General features: G+C 39.8%; 3 protein-coding genes across 5 annotated transcripts; 2 read left to right on the top strand and 1 right to left on the bottom strand.

Moving 5' to 3' along the window:
- Window positions 1-4,992: 4,992 nt before the first annotated feature.
- Window positions 4,993-11,537, top strand: LOC115671968 (uncharacterized). The gene is made up of 10 exons (XM_030593692.2): window positions 4,993-5,993; window positions 6,756-7,043; window positions 7,393-7,476; window positions 7,571-7,906; window positions 8,593-8,728; window positions 8,865-9,027; window positions 9,448-9,573; window positions 9,937-10,131; window positions 10,831-10,953; window positions 11,161-11,537. Exons 2-10 carry the CDS (start codon window positions 6,764-6,766, stop codon window positions 11,272-11,274), a joined length of 1,557 nt encoding a protein of 518 aa, XP_030449552.1. The 5' UTR covers window positions 4,993-5,993; window positions 6,756-6,763; the 3' UTR covers window positions 11,275-11,537.
- Window positions 11,538-12,316: 779 nt separating this feature from the next.
- On the bottom strand, window positions 12,317-17,663 carry LOC115671967 (probable WRKY transcription factor 4). Its single transcript, XM_030593691.2, has 4 exons — window positions 16,880-17,663; window positions 14,817-15,511; window positions 14,571-14,729; window positions 12,317-12,970 (listed from the first exon to the last, which is right to left on the bottom strand). Exons 1-4 carry the CDS (start codon window positions 17,381-17,383, stop codon window positions 12,697-12,699), a joined length of 1,632 nt encoding a protein of 543 aa, XP_030449551.1. The 5' UTR covers window positions 17,384-17,663; the 3' UTR covers window positions 12,317-12,696.
- A 1,562-nt stretch (window positions 17,664-19,225) lies between these two features.
- Window positions 19,226-24,918, top strand: LOC115671973 (isopentenyl phosphate kinase). Of its 3 annotated transcripts, XM_030593701.2 has the most exons (12): window positions 19,226-19,438; window positions 19,908-20,138; window positions 20,403-20,500; window positions 21,605-21,647; window positions 22,219-22,280; window positions 22,449-22,505; window positions 23,307-23,342; window positions 23,429-23,506; window positions 23,821-23,887; window positions 24,000-24,056; window positions 24,275-24,378; window positions 24,461-24,918. In XM_030593701.2, the coding sequence occupies exons 1-12, from the start codon at window positions 19,372-19,374 to the stop codon at window positions 24,554-24,556; spliced, it is 996 nt and encodes a 331-aa protein (XP_030449561.1). In that variant the 5' UTR covers window positions 19,226-19,371; the 3' UTR covers window positions 24,557-24,918. The 3 variants fall into 3 exon arrangements, with proteins under 3 accessions (XP_030449561.1, XP_056165824.1, XP_056165825.1); XM_056309849.1 differs by lacking the exon at window positions 22,219-22,280 and having other exon boundaries at window positions 21,605-21,685; XM_056309850.1 differs by lacking the exons at window positions 21,605-21,647; window positions 22,219-22,280.
- The last annotated feature ends 126 nt before the right edge of the window (window positions 24,919-25,044 follow it).

Here is a 25,044-nt window from a genome sequence, read left to right as displayed (position 1 = left end):
GTCTGTGACGACAACCCTATTGCCTCGCTGCCCCAATTAACAACTTCCACAAAAGTTAGGCCACTCGAGTTTGATCAGATATGAAACACTTGTCTAGGTTTAATTAATTAAACGACCTCAAAGTCCCACCTCCTCCCCAATTTCTTTGTAAAAATATTATGCAGATATTGGCCTTCGGGAGAACATGATTCGCATGCCTAACTAATCGAGCCGTGTTCATTTGACTTCACTCGTGAACAATTAGTCAGAGAAATTTGGAATTTCGACATCTTCATTTTGCTGAAATTTCTACTTCGTGGTATCAAAGTTTGGTGGCAGGAGAGATTTTAAGAAACGAGGAAATCTGTGGGAGCGTTGAAACTAGAGGTCGATGTGCTTCTCTCGTTAACAAGACGGTCTTGAGTTAGATGAGAGCTCAAGCAAAGGCCATTGTTTCTCAGGTTGCTAATTCTTTTAAGAACAAAATGGGTGTCATTAGGTGGATCGAGTGGGACGTGTACATAAATTGATGATTCTTTTGGTAAAGAGCCGTCGTCAATCGCACGTTTAGGAACCGAACAAAGACAAAAAGCACAAAAGAAAATTGAAATGCTTGCCTCTCTGCTGTGATAGAGACCCCTTTTTTGGTTTTTTCTCGTGATTTTTGTTTCTCTATCGATTATGTCCATCTCATGTGGATTTCGTATCTATAACGTATTGTCTTACCTGCATAGATTAAATAAGACATGGATTAAAACACAAGTAATGACTCAATTTCGAGATTGTTTGCGATCGGCGAATGAAGCGGTGAATCAAGCCGGCAATGTGTGCTTAAACCCCATATAGAGGTTCGTTCCTCTACGTCTTTGATCGGGGAAAAGTGCCAAAAAAGTCCTAAACCTTTTGCATTAGTGCCAATTTAGTCCTAAACCTTTTTTTGGTGCCAATTCAGTTCTAAACCTTTTGCATTTGCGCCAATTTAGTCCTAAACCTTTTTTTTGTGTCAATTCAGTCCTAAACCTTTTGTTTTTGTGCCAATTTAATCCTTCCGGCCAATTTTGACCGGATTTTGCCGACGTGGACGCCTGCCGGCCGGCGGCTAGTCACCGGCGCTGACGTGGACAACTTTAATATTTTTTTGAATTTTTATTTTTTTCCTTTTTTTTTTCTTTTTTTTCCACTTTTTTTTTTTTGGTCTCTCCCTCCTCCCTCTGGCTGGTCGCCGGTCCGGCGACCGGCCAGAGGCCGGCGAGCTCGACCTCGCTGACCACTGGCGAGGGCGAGCCTCGCCTTGGTCGAGCGAGGCCCGACCTCGCCGGATTTGGCGAGGTCGGGCCTCGCCCGACCAAGGCGAGGCTCGAGCCCTCGTCGGAGGCCCGGCGAGGTCGGGCCTCGCCCGACCAAGGCGAGGCTCGAGCCCTCGCCGGATCTAGCGAGGTCGAGCCTCGCCCGACCAAGGCAAGGCTCACCCTCGCCGGGCGAGGCCACCCTCGCCCGGTGGCCGCCGAGGTCGAGCTCGCCGGCCTCGGCCTACTGGCCCGATCAGCCGGGCCGGCGGCCAAGCCGAGGGAGGAGGGAGAGACCAAAAAAAAAAAGTAGAAAAAAAAAGAAAAAAAAGGAAAAAAACAAAAATTCAAAAAAATATTAAAATAATATTAAAGTTGTTCACGTCGGAGCCACGTCAGTGCCGATGACCGGCCGCCGACCAGCAGGCGTCCACGTCGGCAAAATCCGGTCAAAATTGACCGGAAGGACTAAATTGGCACAAAAACAAAAGGTTTTGGACTGAATTGGCACCAAAAAAAGGTTTAGGACTAAATTGGCACCAATGCAAAAGGTTTATGACTGAATTGGCACCAAAAAAAGGTTTAGGACTAAATTGACACTAATGCAAAAGGTTTAGGACTTTTTTGGTACTTTTCCCTCTTTGATTGGATTCTTCTTCCTTTATTGAAACTGTTCGCTCGTTTTACGACGAGGAATACCTTTCACCGAATCTTTGATTTTTCGGTTTTTATTAAGATAGGTTCTGTGGCTTGATTTCTAGAAGAGTTGTGGTGAAAAGAAGAATATAACACAGGATTATATGGAACGGATAGCAATCGAATGGATTGAAAATGAATTTGAGATTAACAAAGTTCCAAGCTAAATTACAATACTCCTATGAAAGCTGTAAAGGACTTGAAAGTTAACTAAAGTTGCGGGAAGCTGTAAATGCAGGAAGTAAATGTACAGAGGAAACTAAAGTACAGGTAAACTTGAGTGTTTTTGCATTGTTGTTGATTTCCTTTTCCTCTTTCTGTCTTCTGAGTATTTGTATCTCTTCATACCCTGTAACTGCTTGTAGGTTACTTCTATGTTTTCAAATTTTGAATCTTGGCGCTTCCAATAACTGCTGTATCTAACCACGTTTTCCAAATTCATTGTCCGCCAAAACTTGATCTCAATCGCTGGGACGATTTCAAATTTGGACAAGTAACTCTCCACAATCTGCTCGTGCTCACTATCTCCGCTTCTTGCTCATAACTTCCTATTATCATGATTCACGTGGCTGGGTCATAATTCATCTTTACCGATTTTCTGTAATTTCGGTATATTCCCGATTATAAACTTTCCATGTTTCGGTAAATATCCCGATCTTCATCAATTACCGAATTCAGAATATGATGCCATTCACGCTTGCTTCCTAGCATGTTCCCGAACTTTATCCAAACGAATTTCGGAAGATGGCTAATTCCCATTATACACCAGATTCGGCATTAAAATCGATTCAGCATTTATGCCGATCCTCATTTTGGTGTCAAGAGAAACTCACACCAATTTGAATTCAATCCAATTTGCCTTTTTGCAAGCTCTAATGAAAACGGTACTAACCTAAGCCTACAACTCATTATTACTTTGCCTTTCATGTTTGACCACGTGTCCTCCGTTCTTGATCAGGGAGGAATCACTAGTGGATTACGAGTATGGACAAGCACCCGCATCTAAACTTAATTAAAAAAAAATGGGTAATATCCAAATTTGTAACCCACAAATCGAAAGCTTGGTTGGTATTTGGAAGGAGCTTCTTTGATTAAGGTTGAAGGCAAATATGACTCTTTCTGTATTTATAGATTGAAATGAATGCATTAGAAAGACAATATTTAGTTTTTAAGACTACTCTTGAACTTCTTTGAATGTGCAAGTTTGAAATTTGTTTGGTATTACGATTGAGTTCGAAAATCGAACCGTTTTTAATATAAATTCTAGGCCGAAGTGAAAGTACTAAACAATCTATTAAATTTTTAACACCACTCCTGAACTTTAAATGTGCAGCTTGGAAATTGCATCGAATCTTTCACCAAAAAAAATAATAAACAAATAAAAAGATTGTTTATGTCGGGCGTCATTGAAGATGTATTTTTACACTATTAATTTCCAAGATTGCTCCTCGATTTGAAAATTGAAATTAAAAATAATAATATATATATATATGGTAGAGGAAACAGGGAGAGCAAATTAATTTGGAAAGCTACCTAAGTTGACTTTAGCGTGCATATAACAAAACGTCGCGGTAGATGGTGATTTCCTCGAATTGAAATTTTCCCAACGCCATCCCCTCAAGATAATTCGTGGTCTATAATGATTATAGAATTAACAGAAGATAATAATTTTATTTTGAAAAAGATAGATATATAGGATTAATTAATTATTTACATTTGTTTATGATCAAGGTGACTATGTCGATAAGCAGGTAAAAATACGAAAATCAAATTCTCGTCCGTACAGTATATGAGCCGGAATATAAATTACATATATATGCACCTACGTTTTGTTGAACAATAGATAATTTAATTTGTCTGCTACAAAAGATATAATAGACTAATAGTTACATGGGTCCTAAGCATTAGAAGTTGTCAGTTCCGCAAGTTTCAGGGTAAAATTATCTAATCAGTTCTAAATTTATTATACAGATGTCAATTCAGCCAATTTAGTTGTAAACTTTTCAAATTTATCAATTTAATCCTAAATTTTTGCGTGAAATTACAATGTAATCAATCCGGTCAATTTTCGCCGAAAATGATTGACGTAGAAGTCCAGTCGTCGCCGACCGTCCTATACGGCAAACCCGAGATAAACTACCAATAAGCACTAATATTGTCATACCGACTTAGCTCGTGTAGATATGCCGGAAGATTATGTTACATGGTGCAAGGTGCATGATGGGTATAATCCGAAACCCCGGAACCCATCACGCGCCAATCAATCTTGAACTTTTAAAACTTAGAAAATATCCCGTGTTATAATGTCGCACGCGCCTATGAAGAACTATATGGTCCCGAATTACGCATAATAAATACGAGGAAAAAGAACCGTGTGACCGTGTCTGTATATGTGAAAGGTCTTCAAAAGTCTCGTCCCTCGTGCCCACATAAAACCATCAAAATCCGAGAAAAAGTCAAGTCCGACGTTTTCCTCCCGCGGCCAACCGGCAAAACGGCGAGTTCGGTTCACAGCCAATGAACGTGCTCCCCCGGTTGAACGCTCGGCGCCCCAGTTCATCCCTTTGAGTTTACACTGTGAGAACTCGGGCGGCGAGTTATGTGGTCATATTAATAATAGTAAAAAGTACATGCATGGATGGTGCAGCAGCAGATCGTATAAAGAGGGGAGAGAGAGAGGGAGAGAGGGAGAGGGAGGAAGGCCGTGGTGAGTTCTTTCGTCCTCAGGCAAGAGACATGAGTGCACGTGGGGGAAGAGGGACGCGGATTTTCTGCTAAGATCACCCACCCCCCGTCCCGTAAGCCTTCGATGAGAAAGACGGGGACACTATAAATTAGGATCACATCACCTTCTCTCTCTCTCTCTCTCTCTCTCTCTTTCTCTCTCTGAAATTTTGCAGTTTCAGAGAGGGAAAGTATCTGGGGGTGTAATTTCTCTCTTTGTCCTGCATGTCAGAACTCTCCTCAGGTTTGTGTTTTTTCTCCCCCGGTTCGTTGTCCTTTCTTTTTTCTTTCTTGTATTTTCGTTTCTTCTTCCATGGTGTTCTCCGTTGTTCTTGCGATGCCAAAAGTTTTTCTTCTTGTTTCTTTGGGCAAATGATGGGGATTGACTCTCTCCCATGAGAACCCTGTTTTTTCTTCGGAAGTTTTAGCTTGTTACATCTCTTGCATGTATCTGCAAAAGGAGGTCAACTTTGCTGACTCGTAATAGTTCTTGCCAATTCATTTTTCTTGACCTTTTCTTGTTTGGTGGGTGTCCATGATATGTAGGACAACTTTTTGGTGGTCAATATGTGAATACTGAGGCTGTTAATCTGGACTTTTTCTCCCGAGGTTAAAATTTTTGGCTTTAGCCATTGTAACGTGCTCTCTCTGCATGTGTCTAAGCATACGGTGTGATGATATTGAGGTGAAGTTTCCAGTTAACTGAGTGCTGTGCTCTCTCTGATTAAGCATATTGTCTTCACTTTGATATTTAAGTAGTTTATTTCACTTTCTTTGATTATGTTCAAAGGTTTTACACATGGCACATTCCAAATAATTTCTTTGTTCCCTATGGGAATGACAATGACCTGTTACTGCTCATTTCTTTTTGCTTTGGTAGTTCTCCAGTTTTATCCTTTTTTATTTGTCTCTGACACATCCTTCTCCATTGAGATTCATTTCTATCTTGCTGGCATTTTTTTATGTGCTTATATCCTGTCCAGATTGTTCTCATTTTCTTGCTGGCTAAGATTTCAATATCGCTTGCTGTCTAAAGGGGAAATTTTTTTATATTTTGGTCTGAATTCGGCGATTGTTTGGATCGTCTTCTATTCCTATTTTCCTCTGGTTGAAGAGCAATCGCTGTAGCAGGGTGTACCTTGAGTTTCACTGCGTGTGTTCTTATCTTGTATGGTTTCATTTGAAGGAGTTGAGTATGGTTGTGCAATGAGTGACCCTCTATGAGATGCCTCCATCCAAAACTGAGTTAGGAAGCTTTGCTTTATGAGAGGACAAAGACAATACTCTGCATATGTGCCTTTCTCGGAGGTAAGTACCTTATCCCTCATAACAAGTCTTTTGAGATGATTTACATCAAGTTTAGCTGGAAGAATGGTTATCACAACTAGAGATAACCTTGGTTTGATTGATCTCATAGACACTGAAGAATGGATCACCTCTTTAATCAATGTTTCCACCGTGCTGTGTCAAGCAAGTCGTTAGAAATTTGGCAGTCCTGCATTTTATAGCAGGAGTTTGCAAGTCAATCTGCCTGTGCAATTTGACATGATTTGGACGTTGTTAAATTTAATGAAGAGTGCAATTGAACAATATTAAATTTCTCTTTGCTAAGTTCCAAGTGGTCTCCATGACTCAATCTAACATTTACTACGACTAGAAAAGTTGTAAACTTGTTACCGAATTGTTTCAGGGGAGATTCCTCTGTTTTCACAATGATGCCACTCTACTCTTGTAAAAATATGGGCATTTTGGTTGATTTGACTTCTTTTTCGCGCTTGTTTTGTTTCATTATTTGATGTTATTAGATGCATTAGAGTTATCATTGTGACTTTTTTCTGAATGCTAAAGCCATGATGGAGAAAAAAAGACATTTTAGATGTACGTATCCAGTTCAAAGAATTTCTTTGATATGTTTTTTAAGAACAGCAGACATGAATTCCTCTGTAAATCTGCTGTTGCAAAACAAGGGAGGTTCCTTTTCTCAGTTCAGATACATGCTCACTTTGTGAGGTAGATAGTAGAAAATACAAGCCCACCTGATGCATTGTAACACAAGTTTATAAAACACAGGAATCGTAATGGGTGGCTGTGTTTCAACCACACATAAGCAAGTTAAGACACGTAGGAGATACTTTAGAAGACCTGGGAAATGGAACCGAAAAATATGCAGTTCAGTTGTCGATGTGCCTATAAGGAAGAGCGATGCTGGAAATCGTGTAAGAGATATTTCCATGAGCAATTTTGTTCATATGGATTTCAACAAAGGTGCTGCTACTGCTTGCAAGAGATCAGATGTCTCGAACATGACGTTGCACTTAACTCAATTACAATGGAACCACAGTCAAATTGATGAAAACGGTACTATCCTCTCTCTCTCTCTCTCTCTCTCTCTCTCTCTCTACGTGAAAAGCTCACTTATTCTCATGTTAAATGTGTTCTCACGTGGAGTTATTGTTCCTTGATATCGTATTATCTTAAATCCTCGACAGAGATAATTTGGGGATATGAATCCCTACCTTTTCAATTGTATATCTCATTGAAGTCACATTAATAAAGAAATTTGAGATGTTGAACATTATGTCTATCGTATCCTACGGTGCATCGTTTATTAGTTTTGGCTAGGCTTTGGTATCATTTCTTTCTTTTTTTCTGAAAATGTGATAATTGCAAGAGCCATACCATCTCACTCGCACTCAATTATATTTAGGAATATGCCAGGAAGAAGCTTGGTTTGACTCGGTCAGTATCCTAGAGTCCGATTCAGATGATGACTTCATTAGTTTACATGGAGGTAATGGTTCTTTTCTTGATGAGGCCATTGGTCCGTTCAATCCATCATCTTCATGATCAATGTGTGATTGTTTTCTTCTCTTGTTTGGTTGCAGATGGTTTTCCTTCAGTAGGTAATGCCACCGGGGCTGTACCGAGTGGTCAAGTTCTTCAGTACGAGAGTGAATTGCACTACATAGATGCAGGGTGTAAATATGAGGGCTTTTGTGACAGTCATGTAAAAGTAGATGGAGGTGTACATGATCCCAGAGAAAAATTGCAGGAAAACAACTTGAAAACTTGCATAGCTAAGTTGCAACCTTCGGGGAACTCTGATTGGAAGAACCAAATGCCCATGAGTCCCGTGTCTTTGCAACGAAAGAAATCAAGAGTTATCCTGTTGTCTCTCAAGAGGAAATCCTGTGATGGAGAAGAAACCTTTACCGAATATTGTAAGTTCACAATACTTTCTCCCATTTCTTTTCCAGGCCACAAATGCTACTGCTTGATGTGATATTTGTGTTTTTTATCGTCTCAGTATTTGTTGATGAAGTTTAAATAGCTAACAGGTTGTGCTGGAGTTATCTTAATGCCTTTTCTACTGTCCAAGCCATTGGGCTTTCAATTTTTTATTTGGCTGCTAAGCACCAATCCCATTATATTTTCCAAAAAGGCACTTCATCTTCTTTTTTTGTAGAATGTTACTGAAGGGAGAGTCAACTGAAGGTGCATTTTCTTGTTGAATCACTTTTAACAAGTGAAGATTTTACAAATTCGATCAGATGATAGACATTTTCAAACGTATGGTTGTGAATATGTGATATTCAAGTATCTGCTTTCCCAGTCAGATCTTCTGGCTCATTGTGGAACATAGTGTTATGGCCAAAGCAGCATGGATCTTTGGTTATAATAAGCTAATTGAAGCTTTTCAATTTTGTTTCCTCAGCATATTGCCACTGTTTATGTTTTTCTTGGTTTTCTCAGCTTAGTCAAAGAAGTTTTCTTAAATGAATTTCTCAGTATCGCTATCCATTATGGTTAATGTACTTTTTTTTAATGTTTCGGTGCTTATGAGTAGAGTAGCTTTCATGCATTAATGGACTACACTGGATTTCAAATGTTATGAACTGGTATGCAGGTACATCGGAGAGGTTCATATATAGGCCCAGAGCAGGACTTCTATTACCATGCTCAAAAGTGGAGAAGCCAAGTGCAGGAAGTTGGTCTGCAGTTTCGCCTTCGGTCTTTAAACTCCGTGGAGAGAATTATTTTAGGCATGTTTCTTGAATTAATCTTTCTGGCACGTACTAAATTATTCCCACAAACAAGACTGTCGTTGTAATTTGGCTTTTGGTACACTTTGTTCATATTTCACTATCTTAATTCTCACTATACGTGCAAAAATTGCAGGGACAAAAGGAAATTTCCAGCTCCAGATTGCAGCCCTTATGTGCCCATTGGGGCTGATTTATATGTTTGCCCACGAAAGATACATCATATTGCTCAACACCTCGATCTTCCCTCTGTCAGAGGACATGACAAAGTGCCCTCTCTTCTAATAGTTAATATACAGGTTTCTCTCTCTCTCTCTCTCTCTCTCGTCTCTCTCTCTCTCACACACACACACACACACACCACAGAGTGCAGCACAGAGGAAAAGGGTTGGTTTGATTAGGATGGTGTCGATAAGTAAGGGTGGTGCTCTTAGCACTTCCTAATTCCTAGTAACAACCTTCAGTCTTTTCTACTTCTTTTAATCAGTAACCTATAGTAACATCCTGCTAGTTCTTCTCTTGTCCTGTTTAAGATGGCTAGGAAGCAAAAGGTAGAGATGATTAAACCACAGTTTTTTTCATTATGATATCCTGCACAATGCATGGATTTTACTGTGTATGATGGTCTATTTTCTGGTGAGACTTGTCTTTTTCATTTTGTTCAGAAGTTAAAATTCTTTTGAGCAGTAGAGATGAAAAGTTTCTTCTTTTTCCTGCAGCTTCCAACCTACCCCACAACCATGTTTGGTGATAATGATGGGGAAGGAATGAGTCTTGTGTTATATTTCAAAGTATCTGATAATATTGATGCAGAGATTTCTCCTCAGTTTCAAGATAGCATTAAGGTAGGCAATCACTGCAAGTTTTTCTTGTTACAGACAACTTCATCTGAATACTTGCCATATTTTTCCATTTCTTCGTTCACCATATCCTAGAATTCTGTTACCAGGTACTGAGAATATATGATCATTTGAAAAGAACTCAACTAAGTTTTGAACTTTTGTGAGTTTGATGGAACCTCCTCATGCACTATCCTTTCCTTCGCTACTGTCAATGTTTCCGGTCCATTTATCACATGGATGAAACATAACCCGTCCATTCCTCTAGCATTCTGAACGATGCAAAAGAAACTAAAAATGTTATCGAACTTTATGGCATTGTCATCTTGTTTAATGATTCATAACAGCAAAGATTGGTTTCCAATGCAGAGATTGGTCGCAGATGAAATGGAAAAAGTTAAAGGGTTTGCAAAGGAGAGCTTAGTTCATTTTAGAGAGAGGCTAAAGATCATGGTTGGGGTGGTCAACCCAGAGGACCTTCAACTTAGTTCAGCAGAAAGGAAGCTTTTACATGCTTATAATGAAAAGCCTGTTCTCTCGCGTCCACAACACAATTTCTTCAAGGTAACTGAAGGTTTTGTATTCTTTGTATATACTTCGTTGAGATTCCGTTCCTCGTTTTTTTCGGGATTTTAACTCGAGCCATTCTTGAAGAGAGTTATCTAGACTCTGTCACATTGTTTCCCAAATCAACTTACAACATATTCATTCTAGTTAATCTTGAGAACGTGACCCAAGGGAGTGTTATCATTCCGATGGCATTTGATTTTTCACTTGTAAATTTATCCTTCATGTCAGCAAAACTATGCAAGCGCTTGAAGTTCTTTGCATTTTAAAATGTCATATTGACGGGCCAACACCTGTTAAATGCTTCTCTTCGGCATGTCATTTCACTTGATATGACACAAATAAATAGCAGTTCCGTTGCTGCACTTATGTTAATACAGTTAAATTTTAGTCTTTTGCATGTAGTTGTGAAATATCGTCCACTCTTATTAGCTCCGTTACAGTCATTTAGATATAGTGGGACCCAGTTAGGTACTTCCTTTTCCTTTCTCCCTCCATTTGAATTTATTTAACAGAAAGTTACTGCCACATATGTATCACACGATCAGCTTCATACACCTTTTGCCAGTTGATCTTTAAAATACGTTTTCCCTATCAGACATGTCTCTTTTTGGACCTATGTAAGACGATGGTAAGCTTTTACTTTGAACATGTCGGTGGTATCTTATATGCTAATCAATGTCTTTTATCTTGCAGGGACCTAATTATTTTGAGATTGACCTTGATATACATCGATTCAGCTACATATCTAGGAAAGGATTAGAAGCTTTTCGGGATCGTTTAAAGAACGGCATTCTCGATCTGGGTCTAACCATACAGGTATAACCTTGCCTTCTCACCTTGATGTCCTGCTTAGTTAGCTCATTAAATACCAGCTAAGTGATGCATGAGGCCCTTAATCTTTCTTCAGCTATAGACATGTGAAACCCAGCTTTCGGCCGTTTAATAAGTTCATTACCTTGCTACGACTTTTTCATCTGTCAACTGTCATGTTTAGTAACCACCAATTTTGGATTTGGTTGACAGGCACAGAAACAAGAGGAACTTCCCGAGCAAGTTTTATGCTGCATGCGTTTGAATAAGATCGATTTTGTTAATCATGGCCAGATACCAACGATAGTGACCCTTGATGAAGGTTGATGTCTCAAATGACAGAGAACACCCTACATCAGCACCGAGGGGGATCGAGAGCGGTTTGTCAACTGGTAAATAATTTCAGAGAAAGACGCTTATTCTTCGCGTGAGGAGAGAAGAGGAAGGATGAAATTAGCAGAGGATGTAATGCTTCAACGCAAGTGTTTCATATCCTGCCGATAATCGCGCTGGGATGTGTTCTTGAATAAAATTTAATTCATTCTTTTTGTACTCTCAAGAGATCCTAATCAATGCTTTGTTTTCATCTCCATCCGCTAAGAAATATGTGACTATTCTGGACCATAATAGTTGACCATCCATCTGTGAAACTGAATCGTTAAAGCGAATGCACTCTCCAGGATATCACTCTTAATATCAAGAGGGCTCCTAATATTGCAAATTCGAATGATTTCAGTCGCCGAATCGATATGATTGATATGGCCACGATCAGCAAACCTTCAAAAAATGCATATACTTTCGCGGGAACAGTCGGGTTCATGTTGACAATGATCAATGAAGATTCTTGATAACGAATACAAATCCTACACTAGTTTTTATTTTACTTCCGCACAAACAACCAGTTGGCAAGACAGAAAATTCCAAACTATGCATGTCAATCCTGAGTCTCCACTGGTCAATAGCTTGCATACGTATCCGAAATCGAATGGCAGACATTGTTTCATTAAACCTATTCCCATGTAAGATGCGGTCCACAAAAGTGGGAGTCAGAGCAGCAACAGCTATATCATTTTCTGGAAATGTAAAGAGATCTGTTTTGCACGTTTCAATAATGGGTGATGTTTGTAATTATCGAACTTCATTATTTTCAGTTAGCGTCCTGAAAATAATTCCTACGCTGTAGTACTTGATTAGTGTGCTTGGAGGACTACACAGCTGACAAAAAGCTCTTTCAAAAAGTCGTTGCCTCCACGCATTCCTAGCAATGACACGGTATATCATTCCCCATCTGAAGGCAAATAGTCTTGAGACAACAGCAACTCGTTCAAAGTAAGCATTCATCAACCTGTCCAAAGAACTTCCATTGGGATGGGAAGAACAAACACACAAGTAGTAGTATTATAAAGTACAACATGATGTATTCTATAAAGCATCACTATTGTATCTTCATGTACAAAAGAATGCAGGGTAGGAAAAGAAATTTAAATACAACATGCTCTGCCTCGGCAGTTACCCATACAACAACGCATCGCAAGCTCGCTCCTAAACAGGCTCCTTTCCATTTGTCCCTCTTTCTGATCTATATCATCAAGTGGAGCACTCGGCCTTGAACAAAACTATGGCCACAGAATGCTGACGATAAATTGGCTCACTGAAATAGCAGACGTTACATCTTTTTTTCTTTTTCCCCATTGATGCACTTTGTTGTCTACTGTTCATGCTCTGTCATATTCCCAAAACCAGAAAAGTTTATGTTATCTGCTCTTCTTTCAAAAGTAGGCGTGCTATCGGCCTATTCGCGAAATCTGTCTTGCCACTTGAGGTGTGCCTATTGTCTTCGGCATGATGTGGCCTAACCTGTGGTATGTTAGAGTTGGCAATACTGTGACTACTAGTTCTGGCAGCCGGAACATCATGATTGTGTTTACCCTCGTACGTCGTAATGACAGCCTTAGGGTCAGTTGAAGCCCTCTCCACATGTTTACGAACATTGCATCCAGGAGTCGTGCACTTGTAGTAGCTCCTGCACATTTAACAAGTAAAGAAAGTATTATAGCATCCACAGCATTATTGCTGATCGACTTAAATGCAGAAGAACACCATCTTTTCAACATACTAAATTACAAACAGTAAATCTGGTTGCTTATTGCCTCATAATTTACATCTAAAAGAACAGCACAGTATCTTAGATACTCACTTCAACCTCAGAAATCTTAATTCAATTAAAATCCTGTAATATCTGTAGAACTTTAGGTCACAGAAGAAAAAGGTTCAAAATGAAAGAAAATTTATGCCAGTTGTGATCTTGGATATTCTCAACTTTTCTTTTCCTCTGGTATTTCGGTGGATGCACTTGCGCTTCTGAAGTGCTGGTAGTGAGGGATATATGATAAAAGAAGGTGACTAGGGAAAATTGTGGATTATATATGGTAAAAGGCAAATGATTCAGTAATCTGTAACACCAAAATCGGAGCTGAGTTTTTGTGCTAACACTTACACTAGCAACGGCGTGATATTAAAAACATGTGGTACTAACAATACATGTGAGCTTTACCTATTAAATAATTTTTGTTGTTACTCTGGCTTACCTAATGAGCTATATTAAATTTGTAGTTGATGAATTTTGAATTGTTAATATCTTATAGAGTAAGAATCCAAAAGATTGTCATTAGAGGAAGTAGTAGTATATTGTGTCCTTTATGTGCTTATGTTCTATTGTTAGGAGACAAACTTTTCAATGAAATATGGACACTGATTTGCTCGATGCTTAATTATATGGGCAGGAGACAGAACTTATGTATGCAAGATAGAGAAAAAGTAATATGCATTTGTTATATCTAATTATCACATAAATGTAATATTACCTTCAATGCAATCGTCATTTTTTAGTTCGTTACCAATCTAAAGATGAGATTAGGAAAATGGTAATGGTGCTTTGGTACGGCTTCAATCATCACCATGCATGATAAACAACTGTTATATGCATTACACTAGAACAATCCACAAATTATTTCTATTACTCAAAGATAAAAGATCGATATTAAAATCCAATATATGTGTAGTAGCATAGACGTATATGTTCATATCATCATTATTGATACATGCATATAACATAAACATGTAAAAGAAAAGGCATTAATGCTGTTATAGGATTAACAAGAAGCCAATGTATTGCGTAAGCCTTCTACCAGTGAAAACACAGATTTTCCTTCTTCAGGCTCACTAAGTAGATATATGAATATTGAATACCCTCTTTCCATCATCTACTTGTTGAAATCAGTATTTCGCATAAACAATAAAACCTTTTCAAAATGCTGATAAGTGCAGACAAGTTTAGACCATCTCAATTGGTGACAGAGGTCCAGAAACTATCACAACAAAGCATAAATATGTTACGGACAGCTTCAAGTAATAGTATAGTAAGCAATTTTGTTATGCCAAAGCTAGATAGTTGAATCAGATTAGATTGTTTCTTTCAAAGTTCGAGCTATCATCTTTATCGACATATCATTGAAGGACGACCAACAAAAACCCAAGCCAGATTGTTGCTTTACATTATCAGAATCTGAGGTTTCTAATTATAGCTACCAGCTTATAACCATTGACAAGGAGCGTATAATCACCTTGGATAAGGATTCCCTTTCACTACTTTCTGCCCATATTTCCGCCACCTGTAGCCATCGTCCAGAAGATCAACTTCACTAGTTGTTTGCACAATAATTTTGGGTTCACTTACAGCCTTGAGTGAAGCAGCAGACTCCACAACCCTAACTTCTGTGTTGCTGCATAGAACAAATTCATTGTGTATTAGAATAGATAGGGAGTTAAACTGTATAAGCATCAGAAGACGATGACTCGTTGAGATATACCGTCTTTTGGGTTCAGGTTCACCTTCACATCTTTCCTCTGCTCCATACTCAGAATTACCAACTTCTTCACTGTCACTTGTACCGGACAAATGCTCAGGAGTTAATTGGCTAGATTCCTGCTCCTTTCTAAGCATTAAATTAGAAGGTTCACCATCCTTTAATTGGTTAAAATCACTACTCTGAACATGGGAAGTAAATTGCGGATGCTCCTGAACATGTGAATCACCACCACCAGCAGTTACAGCATCTTTTGAGCGCTTATTTAGAGGACGTTGATGGTTGTGCTGTCCCTTATAGATTATTTCTGTTATATGGCCATCAAGAGAACGCTCAACCTTTTTTTTGACAGGGCATTCGGGATGTGTGCATTTGTAGTAACTCCTCGGGAATTCACTACCCTTAACCTGTTTCTGCCCATATTTCCTCCAATTGTACCCATCATCAGCTGGTTTATCTACTTGCAAGGGAAGTTGTGTTCTCAGATCAGACGGCGATAACTCGGACGACTCAGTCACTGCAACTTTCTCATCTGGTAAAGATGGTGCCTGCTGGAACATTGGCTGTGCCAGAGATGTCGCAGGCACTGCAGATGCTGAGTTTGTATATTCAATTTGCATTTGCATAAGGGACTGGGCTTGTGCAGCCTGTGCAGTGACCTGTGCCAGGGCTTGTTGATGCGACATTCCAAAAGGCCCCTACACATCTCATAAACTCTGCAAATAAATATCACCGCTAGAAACTGGAATCTAGAGATCTTCAAATATGATTAAGCTAAAAATCCAAAATCATCTAGAGATCTTCAAATGATTGAAATTGGAGTTCAACTTACATACAATTCAACATAAGCAATCAAGACATGAGTTTTATCGCCGGAGACAAGGACAGAGGAAATTAACACAAATACATATAACAATATCAGCAATAATAAAATCTCCCAATAGGAGAAAAAGTCATAACAATGTAATAGTTAGTTACATGACAAATGACTCTCTTTGCTCAGGTTTTTTTGGAATCGTCTGTCCAAGGGAAACTATACTTTTCAAGAGTTTTCATAAAGAAAAATATAACATCACAAAGAGAGGTAAACAGAAGAAAAGAGGAGAATTCTTTTGGTCATAGAAGCACCGCCATCATTCACTAAAGAATTTTCAGGTTTGAGTTTTATATGGTTAATGATCAAGAAAGTGAAGTTTAGAATTCGATGGAGTTTTGAGTTGGAAGTGACTATTCCCCAGCACAAACAGACAGACTATTACACAGTAAATAATATTGCTAGCCCTGACAGATACATTCATGGAGAACATTGTACAGCTTATGCTTTGGAGGATTCTTCCCACTCATATTTCCTGTTAAAGAAATAGTTTTTAAAAAGGTAAAACATTAACGGATAGATAGAGAAACCGTTTCAGAAAACATTGCTCTGGAACTAATCATAATCAGAAAGCATTTTCTCGCCGTTATGATAACATCTCATGGAGCTAAAAAGGAGAATTTGCCAAAGTATACTTAAAGTTGGTAACTTGGCAATCATAAAGCAATTATCAACAAACAAACGGTATGGAGCAACTTCCGAGTCACTCCTTTTGATATAAGCAAAATCAGAACCCGATAAAATTCACGATAGAAATTCTGACACTTCCATGCGTAGCCCCAACCTAACAAACCGAAGTTTCTCCAGAAAATTTGGCACCTCAAGCCTATAATTTCAAGTTCAGCAGCAACATTCCTCCTCCTTTTATAAAAAGTAACAGGTCTTACAGCAATCCTGAAGCATTTCGTTCAATACCAATCATTTCTCTTAGCAAATCTCCACTCCAGTAACAGTTTTTCCTAACTCTGTTCAGTCCATTTTGTCATTCCAAGTCCAGCACAATACGAAAGTCCTCTCTACACTTGATTCCTCGACAAAGCTTGATTTAAGCAGAAGCAAACAACACAACTTATTACTCTCAAAATCCAATATTCTCTTAGAGTCGCTACAAGCTCGTCAGTCAATAACAGTGACAAATTGAAACTAGAAACGACCATTTTCAAAGCAGTATATATGAGCTAGTTGCAGTTACCGGCGAGAAAAACCCCGGCGAGTCGAGCAACGTGGTGGGGCTCAGCCCCAGGGGCACCGCGAAGAACGGCGACAGGGGAGGTGGCGGCGAAATTACCAAACCCTCGGGCCGGTTCTGCTTGAACCGGAACTCCCCGTCGCCGCCCGCGACCGCGGGGGCGGGGGCGGGGGCGGGGGCGGGAGCGGGCTCTCCCGCGGAGGAGGGCGGGCGGTGAGCTGCGGGAGAGGCCATGGCGCCGGCGAGGAGCTGGGAGAAGGACTTGTACTCGTCGGAGTCGGAGAAGAAGCTGGAGACGAGGGTCATCGGGCCGGGGCTGAAGCCCAGGCCGAGTCCGAGCACCCCGGCGGAGGAGCCGCCGCCTGCGCCCGCGCCCGCGCCGCCGTTGGAGAAGAAGGAGTCGAAGGAGGCGCGCGGGGGGAGAGTGATGGTGGGCCGCGCGGGAGGCTTCGCCGACGACGACGCCGCTGACGACGACGCCTGCGGCGGTTTCTCGTTGGCGGCCATGCTCGGGCGAGCCAAAAAAAAACTAGAAAATCAAGAAAAGCTCCCTCTCTCTCTCTCTCTCTCTCCTCGTTTCTCCGGCGATCTTCTTCTTCTTCTTCTTCGTCTTCCAAAGGACAAAAAAACCGAAGCTTTTCTGCGCCTGCGATAATGGGTCGCTGTCTTTCCGTCCTTGGGCGAGAGTGTTTCAGGATCTGGAACTGCGAGAAAATCAGTACAAGAAAGTCCACGCCACCATCTCACCTGCAACTGTAAGTCTCTCTCTCTCTCTCTCTCTCTCTCTCTCTAGGGAGAGACCACGAGTTTTTGTTTTTTGTTTTTTTGTGTCTTCTTTTTTCTGGTTAATATATAAATAAATCGATAAGTGCATATTGTTTTTCGAGGAAACGGGTGAACCACGTTGACAAAATGGGACACTTTGGTTCGGACAGCTAAGTTCTCGATGGGATTGTAATAAAATGACGGCGTCACCGCCGCCGGTACTGGAGACGACATCTTTCCATGATTTTCCTCTTCTTCTTCTGTTTTTGTTTTTTTTTCCATTGACGAGAGTTACCCCCAAAAATAAAAACTTTCGTGGAATTGCTCTTAAAAAGACTATTCGATGTATTATTATTTTTGCGTTCTTTGAATAGGACATTATAATTACTATTTCGGGTGTCGGTATCGATCATGGTCCGTGTAATCACCTTGTAAAAATCACGCGTTCGAGCCTGAATTGAAGAGAAAAACGAACATGAGAATGCGATGAAGGATTGTTGGGCTGTTGATTACCGTCGCTTTAGGAAGCGATCACCTTGTGGTGATCGACTAAATTCCATGGCCTCCGTCGAGATGGCGCTAGTTTCGGGATCTACTTCAAAGATCCACAAATCCGAAGGCACCGACGGGGGAGTGGTAGCCCTAGAGCTTCGACCAGCTCAATAATGGTTGCTTATGAGGGAAGTCACTTCCCCCGCTTAACTTGGGTCTCATTGTACAATACGAGGTCAAAAAGTATAACTCAAAAGCCTAAAGCAATAAGCAAAGGGAGTCGCTTGTATATAAAGAGTATATAAACCTATTGTAGTAAAGTGACGTGGGATATTACATTTAACTAACGGGATAAACGCACATTTGCGAAAAGAACCAAAACCTTGGTTCTAGTACCATACAAAAATTTTAAGCTAATAGGTGAAAAGAGATTACGTGCACATTAAAAGAATAATTCTCTAGCTTCATATACATAACTTTAGAATAGTGAACACGAGGGTAGCATCTCCTCACAAGTTTGGGGTTTATTTAAGGGAAAATGTCACAAAAACTTCAAATTATGTCCATTATGACATATTTATCATGAATTTTTTTTGCAACATCAAAAACCCCAAATTATACCAATTGTGACACATTTAACATAAACTTCTTGTGATATAAAAAACCCAAAACTTGTACCTATGTGATATATTTACCCTCTATCAAGATTCCGTCGGATGATTTTTCAGTCAAAGCAACGTCATTTTTATTTTAATTAAGTCACGTGAAACAATGTTTGATTTCTAGCATTAACGTAAGCAGATTTTTAACGATCCTCATTGACGGAAGGTAAATGTATCACACGAGTATAAATTTGAGAATTTTTGCGTCACTAAAAAAAAATCAAGGTAAATGTATCACCGTTAGCGTGGTATTTGGGGTTTTTGGTGTCTGTTTTTTTTTTCTTTATTTAATGATTTTGTTTACCCCTCTACATGATGTGTGGATCTGAGACAACCACAGCCGTCGATTGTGCCGCACTTGTGTCACGGATGGAACTCGGATCTATATAAAGAATTTGACTTTCGGTCAGCTTGTTCGTTTTCCATTTTTAACAGCAAAGAACCAATAAAGTTGGCAACTTTTCTGCAGGAAAGAGAGTGTCTTCATTGAAGGAACAACGCAGAGAGCTCGAACAAAGAGCAAAGGGAGCGTCTTTAACAAAGCAAAGAGCTCGAAGAAGACCCAAGCGCGCAGTGATGGACGACCACCAGCGATCGGAGCACCGCAACCTCGTCAAGCCACTTCGATGCATCGTCAAACTTGGTCTCTCCTCTTCTCTCTCGTCTCGTCTCCTCCCAGCTTTCTTTCTTTTCTTTCTGTCCATTTTGTTTCGATACGATGAATCGCTTCACACACCCAATGGGTGCATCTTCTTGCAATAGCTGACCCCGTTCTTCCCGGTCGTGCTCACCTCATGTTCGTCTGTTCGTCTCAACCAGTTCTCTTGTGCCAAGATTTGCACTTGTCTTTGTTGCCCAGTCGTTGGGTTCACCTCTGTTCTTCGCGAAGCTATACGTGCGTAGACCAATAACGAGTGCAGAAAACAATGTTCTTGCTTCTTTGAACTACTGTTGGTGGTTTCTTGATATTGGAGAGAGCAGTGGATGATTTCTTTTGATAAGCAAGGGTGCTGCGGATGGGGGGATACCGATTTAAAGTTGTGATGCGTGATGTCTTGTTTTGATTCTTATTTGGCTTTAAGAAATGATGATATGCCATGTCCGCGGCGCAGGAGGAGCGGCTATCACATGCAAAAATGATTTAGAGAAGATCAATGAGGCTAATCTTGAGATGGTGGCAACACAGCTTAGGCGAGTGATGATCTCGGGCTCTTCTTCGTCGAAGGTCCCAGGGATGGATTGGAGCAAGAGAAATGGAAAGTTGGAGACATCCCTCGACGTGGATGAGTTTAAAGACCAAGAGTTGTTGGAGTCGAGCAGTTTCATTGTTGTCCATGGAGCAGGTCAGTTATGGATTGCTAAATTTTGGGTCTGGAAGGATTTTTAAAGCAGGCTAGTTGTTGCTTGTACTCTATAAGGCTTGAGATATTGCACAGTATTACAATCTTTTCCATCAGGAAGAGCAAGCGCAGCTAAATTTGTGATCTTTAGTTTCCGACATATGGGGAGGAGCAAACTAAATCCTCCTTAAGGATCAAGTTCATTTATATTATTTTTATGGATACTGTGGTTTTAGCGTGCAATTGAATTGTCAACGTGGAATTCAGGTTCTTTCGGGCATTTTCAAGCTAGCCAATCCGGGGTTCATAAAGGAGGCTTGAAACGACCTATTGTGAAGGCTGGTTTTGTTGCTACGCGTATTTCAGTGAGATTCAGTCTTTGATTTCTTTAATTGCTTCATTTCTCTCTCTTCCTTTGGTGTATCCATCCATTGACAGTGTCTCCGCATGTCTAGCTGCTATAATTATTGCAGGTGCTTTTAATTTCTGAAAATGGCTGGGCAACTTTAATACACATGTGGATGATCGTGGATATAAGTAATTCATGTGGAAGTATGACCTCAAGAAATTGCTTCTTCTACTTGGGCATCCTAAACAAACAGAATAAGAAAAGAAAAAAAAGAAGCAAAACGTCCTCTGTAACTGGGCTTTTTCGCCCTTCCGGGATGCGATCTTTTTTGGGTCATTTGTTCAAATCTCGGGGTGCTTATCTGAGTAGTTAGAAGTCATCTTGCGATAGAAATGATGGCTCAGTTCTCAAGAAGATCATACGAGAATTGGTGGACAATTAGAAGTGACTTTGCTTACCATACTTGGCTCAGTTAGAAGGTCAACTTACATATTCTAAAGATCGATGAACCTCCTTTGTTAGCCATCCTGTTTACATTCTTATGATTTCCTATTTGACATCGCTCCCTATTTGGAGACTTCACTTTCTTGTTGACCAGGGGAACTAAATGATGCTTCCTAACGCAGTCTTTCACCTTGACATAATAGTGTGCTAGCAACAGGAAAAGGATCACCCTATCTTTTTTCATTATCACATGTCTTTCAAAATGGTCGGAAAGTTTGACTGATGCGAGTGTCGGTGGTTGGACTAACATGCTAATCAAAGCTGTTCCAGTCATCCAATACTAAAAGCTTTATGAACTTTTGAGGAGCATTACATCATTGTCACCAACTAAACACTGATGCTGGATGACACTGGATGACAGCTTTATTGTTTGCTTCTATCATACAAATGCCACCATTACATGACTTGTCTAATATCATGAGTTACAAGTTGTTATTCATTATTTGTTGAGTGCTCAAGATGGTCCTGATGTTCCGGCAGGCATCAAATGTGCTGTTCATGTTGGAGATGCAAGATTCTGTCTTTGCTCCATGAAGTCTTGAGTGGAAATTATATACTTAATTTCCTTTTTCCTTGTATTTTCTGTTTATAACTACTCTTTTTTTCAAACATACAGGTGAGCACACTCAATCTTGAAGTTGTTAGAGCATTAGCAAGAGGTAGTGATTCACATTTAGTGTCCAACTTTTACTGCAAGGTTGTTCTCTTGTCTGTGCGTGTTGCTTCTCTTCTTCCAATTGGAGCTAAACTCATGTCTTGAAAACTGACTTCCAAGAAGATACCTGTCAGTTAATGTGTTCGGTAAAGGTTACAGTGCCCAAAATGGGTGCTAAATTTAGCAAGGAGCCCACTAAATTTATGCAGCCATTCCTGAATTTCTATGTTCACCAAGCATAAACTTCAGAGGCTGATATTCTGTTTAGCTGAACAAAATACTTGTTCATTGAGTTGTTTTGGGATGTTCAATTAATGAGGCTCATTTGTTAATGAAATTCATTTTTACTTTTACCCTGACCACCATGTATTCTGCCAACCGTCAAGCACATGCCACACTTTGCTTCCAAGTTTCTCTACTGTCTGCTTTCCGCTATTATACGATTGTGACTCTTGTCTTAATCAATTAACAGATTAAAGTTATTTTGGTAGTGACGAGAAGCTCAGTTTCTGGACTTGATCTCTAGAATAAGAAAAGATAAAGATAATGCTGACTGGGAGTTTTATTTGCTGCAGAGGGCCTCCCTTCTATTGGAATATCTCCCTTTTCATGTGGATGGTCGACTCGTGAAAAGAATGTCAGAGGCGCCTTAAGAGACTATATTTTTTGTGCCGACATATAGAGAGATCACTTGACTGCTTCATGAAACATATTCAGCATATGAGCAAACTTTTCTCTGGGTTTTATTTATTTCTTATGAGGGATTCTTAGTTCCTTTCTGATCCTCAGCTGTTAATATTTTCAGATTGCCTCAGCCGATTTGTCCACAGTAGCTAAGGCTCTTGATTTAGGTTTCATCCCTGTAAGTTCACAAATTCTTGTCCTCCAGAGCGACAGATTGTTGTGGGGAATTCTTCTTTGTGATTTTTCTTGTGAAGAGCAACATATTACATCATGATGCGGCAAAGACATGATTTCTTTAGTTTCATTATCATCCGCTTCATGCAAGAAAGTCGTTTCAGATGTCAGAATCACTCGAAATGAACAGATTTATTAACAAATAAGAACGAACTTTCCTTTTGTTTAAACAATCCATGATAGTAACTTCCATTATTCTCACTTATTGGAAAGGAAAAGGGTCTGTTTAGTGGAGATTTGGCTTTGGTTCATGACTTTTCCACCAAAATGAACAACTATATGTTTTTTATTTGAAAATATTATGAAAATGTTTCATGACTTAGAGCAACATTAAATGTTAATGGTTGTATTGTTTGAAACACTCGAGTTGTTTCATAATTAAAAAAATCAAATCTAAAATTATAAAGAAAAGTCTATAGTTCTGATAATTTAACATTACCTTCAACAATGCACTGTTAAAAAAAAAATTCAAATCAGAAGACCTTTTCGTCATGAAAACATGTTTAGCGTGACTTGGTTGCATTATCTTGATTTAGGCAATCATCAAAGTAGAGAAGATGGTAAGGGTGCATCTATGTTGCATTTATGGTTTGTGCTTGACTGGGATGTAACGACTACATTAGTATTGTCAACATCATTTTGCTGTCAAGCACTACTTTGTTCTGCCTGGCTATGGCAGACATATTATACGGAATTGCTTAGATATCAATGAGCTAAAAACTTGTTTGGTCGGCATGCCTTCCAGGTCCTTCATGGAGATGCAGTGCTTGATGAGTTACAGGTTGTTTATCTCATCTTTAAGTTGTAATCTTGTACACCTTTCCAACTATGACTAATAATGTGGTACCATGTTCTCTATTTTATCAGGGCTGCACTATATTGAGTGGAGATGTTATCATACGTCATCTAGCAGAGCATTTGAAGCCCGATTATGTGGTTTTCCTTGTATCCACCATGCGAATTTGATATGACTTGCATTTCTCCTTGCATAGTCTTTTGTCATTTTAAAAATATTTGGCATTCTTGTTGGTTGCTCCAAACATGCACGGAGTTAACTTTATAACTTAAGGTTAATCATGTCTGCGAATGTAGCACTATTTGCATCATTTAAATGCCTGAATATTTAGCCGCTGCGCAAGCTTCTAAATTCAAACATCAACTGATCGGCTGTTGCTACCAGGCATTGAGATGAATATTGAGCCCCTAATTTCTCATTGTAAGCTGGAAATCTTAAGAAATGTTATCCTATTAATGTCAAGACAGATGTATTTGGGGTATATGACCGTCCTCCCACAGAACCTGATGCCGTGCTCCTAAAGGAGATTGGTGAGCATTCACTTTTGAGTCGCAGACCAACAGTGGACATTATTTATTGGATCAATTATTGGATCAAACTTCTGGAACCGCAACCCATAACCGAATCTTTTGAATGCAACAGCTGTGAGAGAAGATGGGAATTGGTCTGTTGTGAAACCACCTCTTGAAGACAGCCAAGGTTAGTTGAAGAGACAATCAGGGCATAAACACATGTTCATGCTCCTTTAATGCCTGATTTCATTCTGACAGCATGAAACTTCATGTCCCGCTTTGCATATTTGAATGAAGCCTGTCATTATCTCTTTGTTTGGGTCTACATGAGTTGATCTTGGTTCGGTCCATGTCATAACTAACCCTTCGACATATAATTCACTTTGTATCAATTGTTGTGAACAGTTGAAATGACAGTAGCTACTCATGATACAACTGGGGGAATGCAAACCAAGATTTCTGAAGCTGCAAGTATTGCAAAGCTTGGCATTGACGTTTACATTGTGAAGGTTACTTTTTTGAGTTTGCTGTTTTAACTTACCAGACTTTCAAGAGATCGACAATTTCAGATTTACTTCTTCATGAATTCAGGCGGCAACAACCCACTCGGTTAGGGCATTGAGCGGGGACTTGAAAGGAAACATACCTGATGACTGGCTTGGAACAGCCATTCGGTTTGCTGGGTAGGCGTGGCAAATGAAGAATGGAGCGGGGGAACGTCCGATATCATGGGGTTGATTTGTCGGACAAAATTTTGCAATCCATCAACCAACTTAATAAACTTGGATGCATACATTAGTCAACTTTTTGCTTGATTTCAGCTAGATGTGTGAAACGAGACTAGGTCTTCTCCCTTCGGTGAAGACAGGAACAAGAAAAGGGTACGAGCTTGGTGAGAAGAGAGTTCTTTTTTTTTCAAGTTCCAGTTCTATTGGCTGACGCAAACGGTGCGAACCATCAATATTGCTGAATCTTTGATCCATGTAAGAGTGATTAATTGCTCAACAATCAACATGGAGTTCCTCAAAGGAGCGTCCCAACTTATTGAATCGTGTAACTAGTTCAGCCATCTGAACTGGACCCCGTGTTGCTACAAGAAATTTATTTTCCCCCCAGTGATAACATGTGGTCCACCTACGGCTGTTGCCTTTCCATGAGAGAATTTTCAAACTAGC

This window comes from Syzygium oleosum, unplaced genomic scaffold (assembly GCF_021117445.2).
Source record: "Syzygium oleosum isolate NSW1041296 unplaced genomic scaffold, Sole_v2.1 Sole_v2.03, whole genome shotgun sequence".
NCBI lineage: Eukaryota > Viridiplantae > Streptophyta > Magnoliopsida > Myrtales > Myrtaceae > Syzygium > Syzygium oleosum.
Note: the sequence above shows the minus strand (reverse complement) of the source record. Positions and strands in the feature narration are given on the sequence as shown.

Excerpts from the sequence above, each read along its gene's own strand:
- LOC115671973 (XM_030593701.2), top strand. The coding sequence starts at position 19,372 with ATGGACGACCACCAGCGATCGGAGCACCGCAACCTCGTCAAGCCACTT. Across the intron at positions 23,343-23,428 it reads CAGTGCTTGATGAGTTACAG|GGCTGCACTATATTGAGTGG; the intron begins GTTGTTTATCTC and ends CTATTTTATCAG. Across the intron at positions 24,379-24,460 it reads TTGACGTTTACATTGTGAAG|GCGGCAACAACCCACTCGGT; the intron begins GTTACTTTTTTG and ends TCATGAATTCAG.
- LOC115671968 (XM_030593692.2), top strand. The coding sequence starts at position 6,764 with ATGGGTGGCTGTGTTTCAACCACACATAAGCAAGTTAAGACACGTAGG. Across the intron at positions 7,044-7,392 it reads CAGTCAAATTGATGAAAACG|GAATATGCCAGGAAGAAGCT; the intron begins GTACTATCCTCT and ends AATTATATTTAG. Across the intron at positions 8,729-8,864 it reads CGTGGAGAGAATTATTTTAG|GGACAAAAGGAAATTTCCAG; the intron begins GCATGTTTCTTG and ends CAAAAATTGCAG.
- LOC115671967 (XM_030593691.2), bottom strand. The coding sequence starts at position 17,383 with ATGGCCGCCAACGAGAAACCGCCGCAGGCGTCGTCGTCAGCGGCGTCG. Across the intron at positions 14,730-14,816 it reads GAACCTGAACCCAAAAGACG|CAACACAGAAGTTAGGGTTG; the intron begins GTATATCTCAAC and ends TGTTCTATGCAG. Across the intron at positions 12,971-14,570 it reads AAAGGGAATCCTTATCCAAG|GAGCTACTACAAGTGCACGA; the intron begins GTGATTATACGC and ends TTAAATGTGCAG.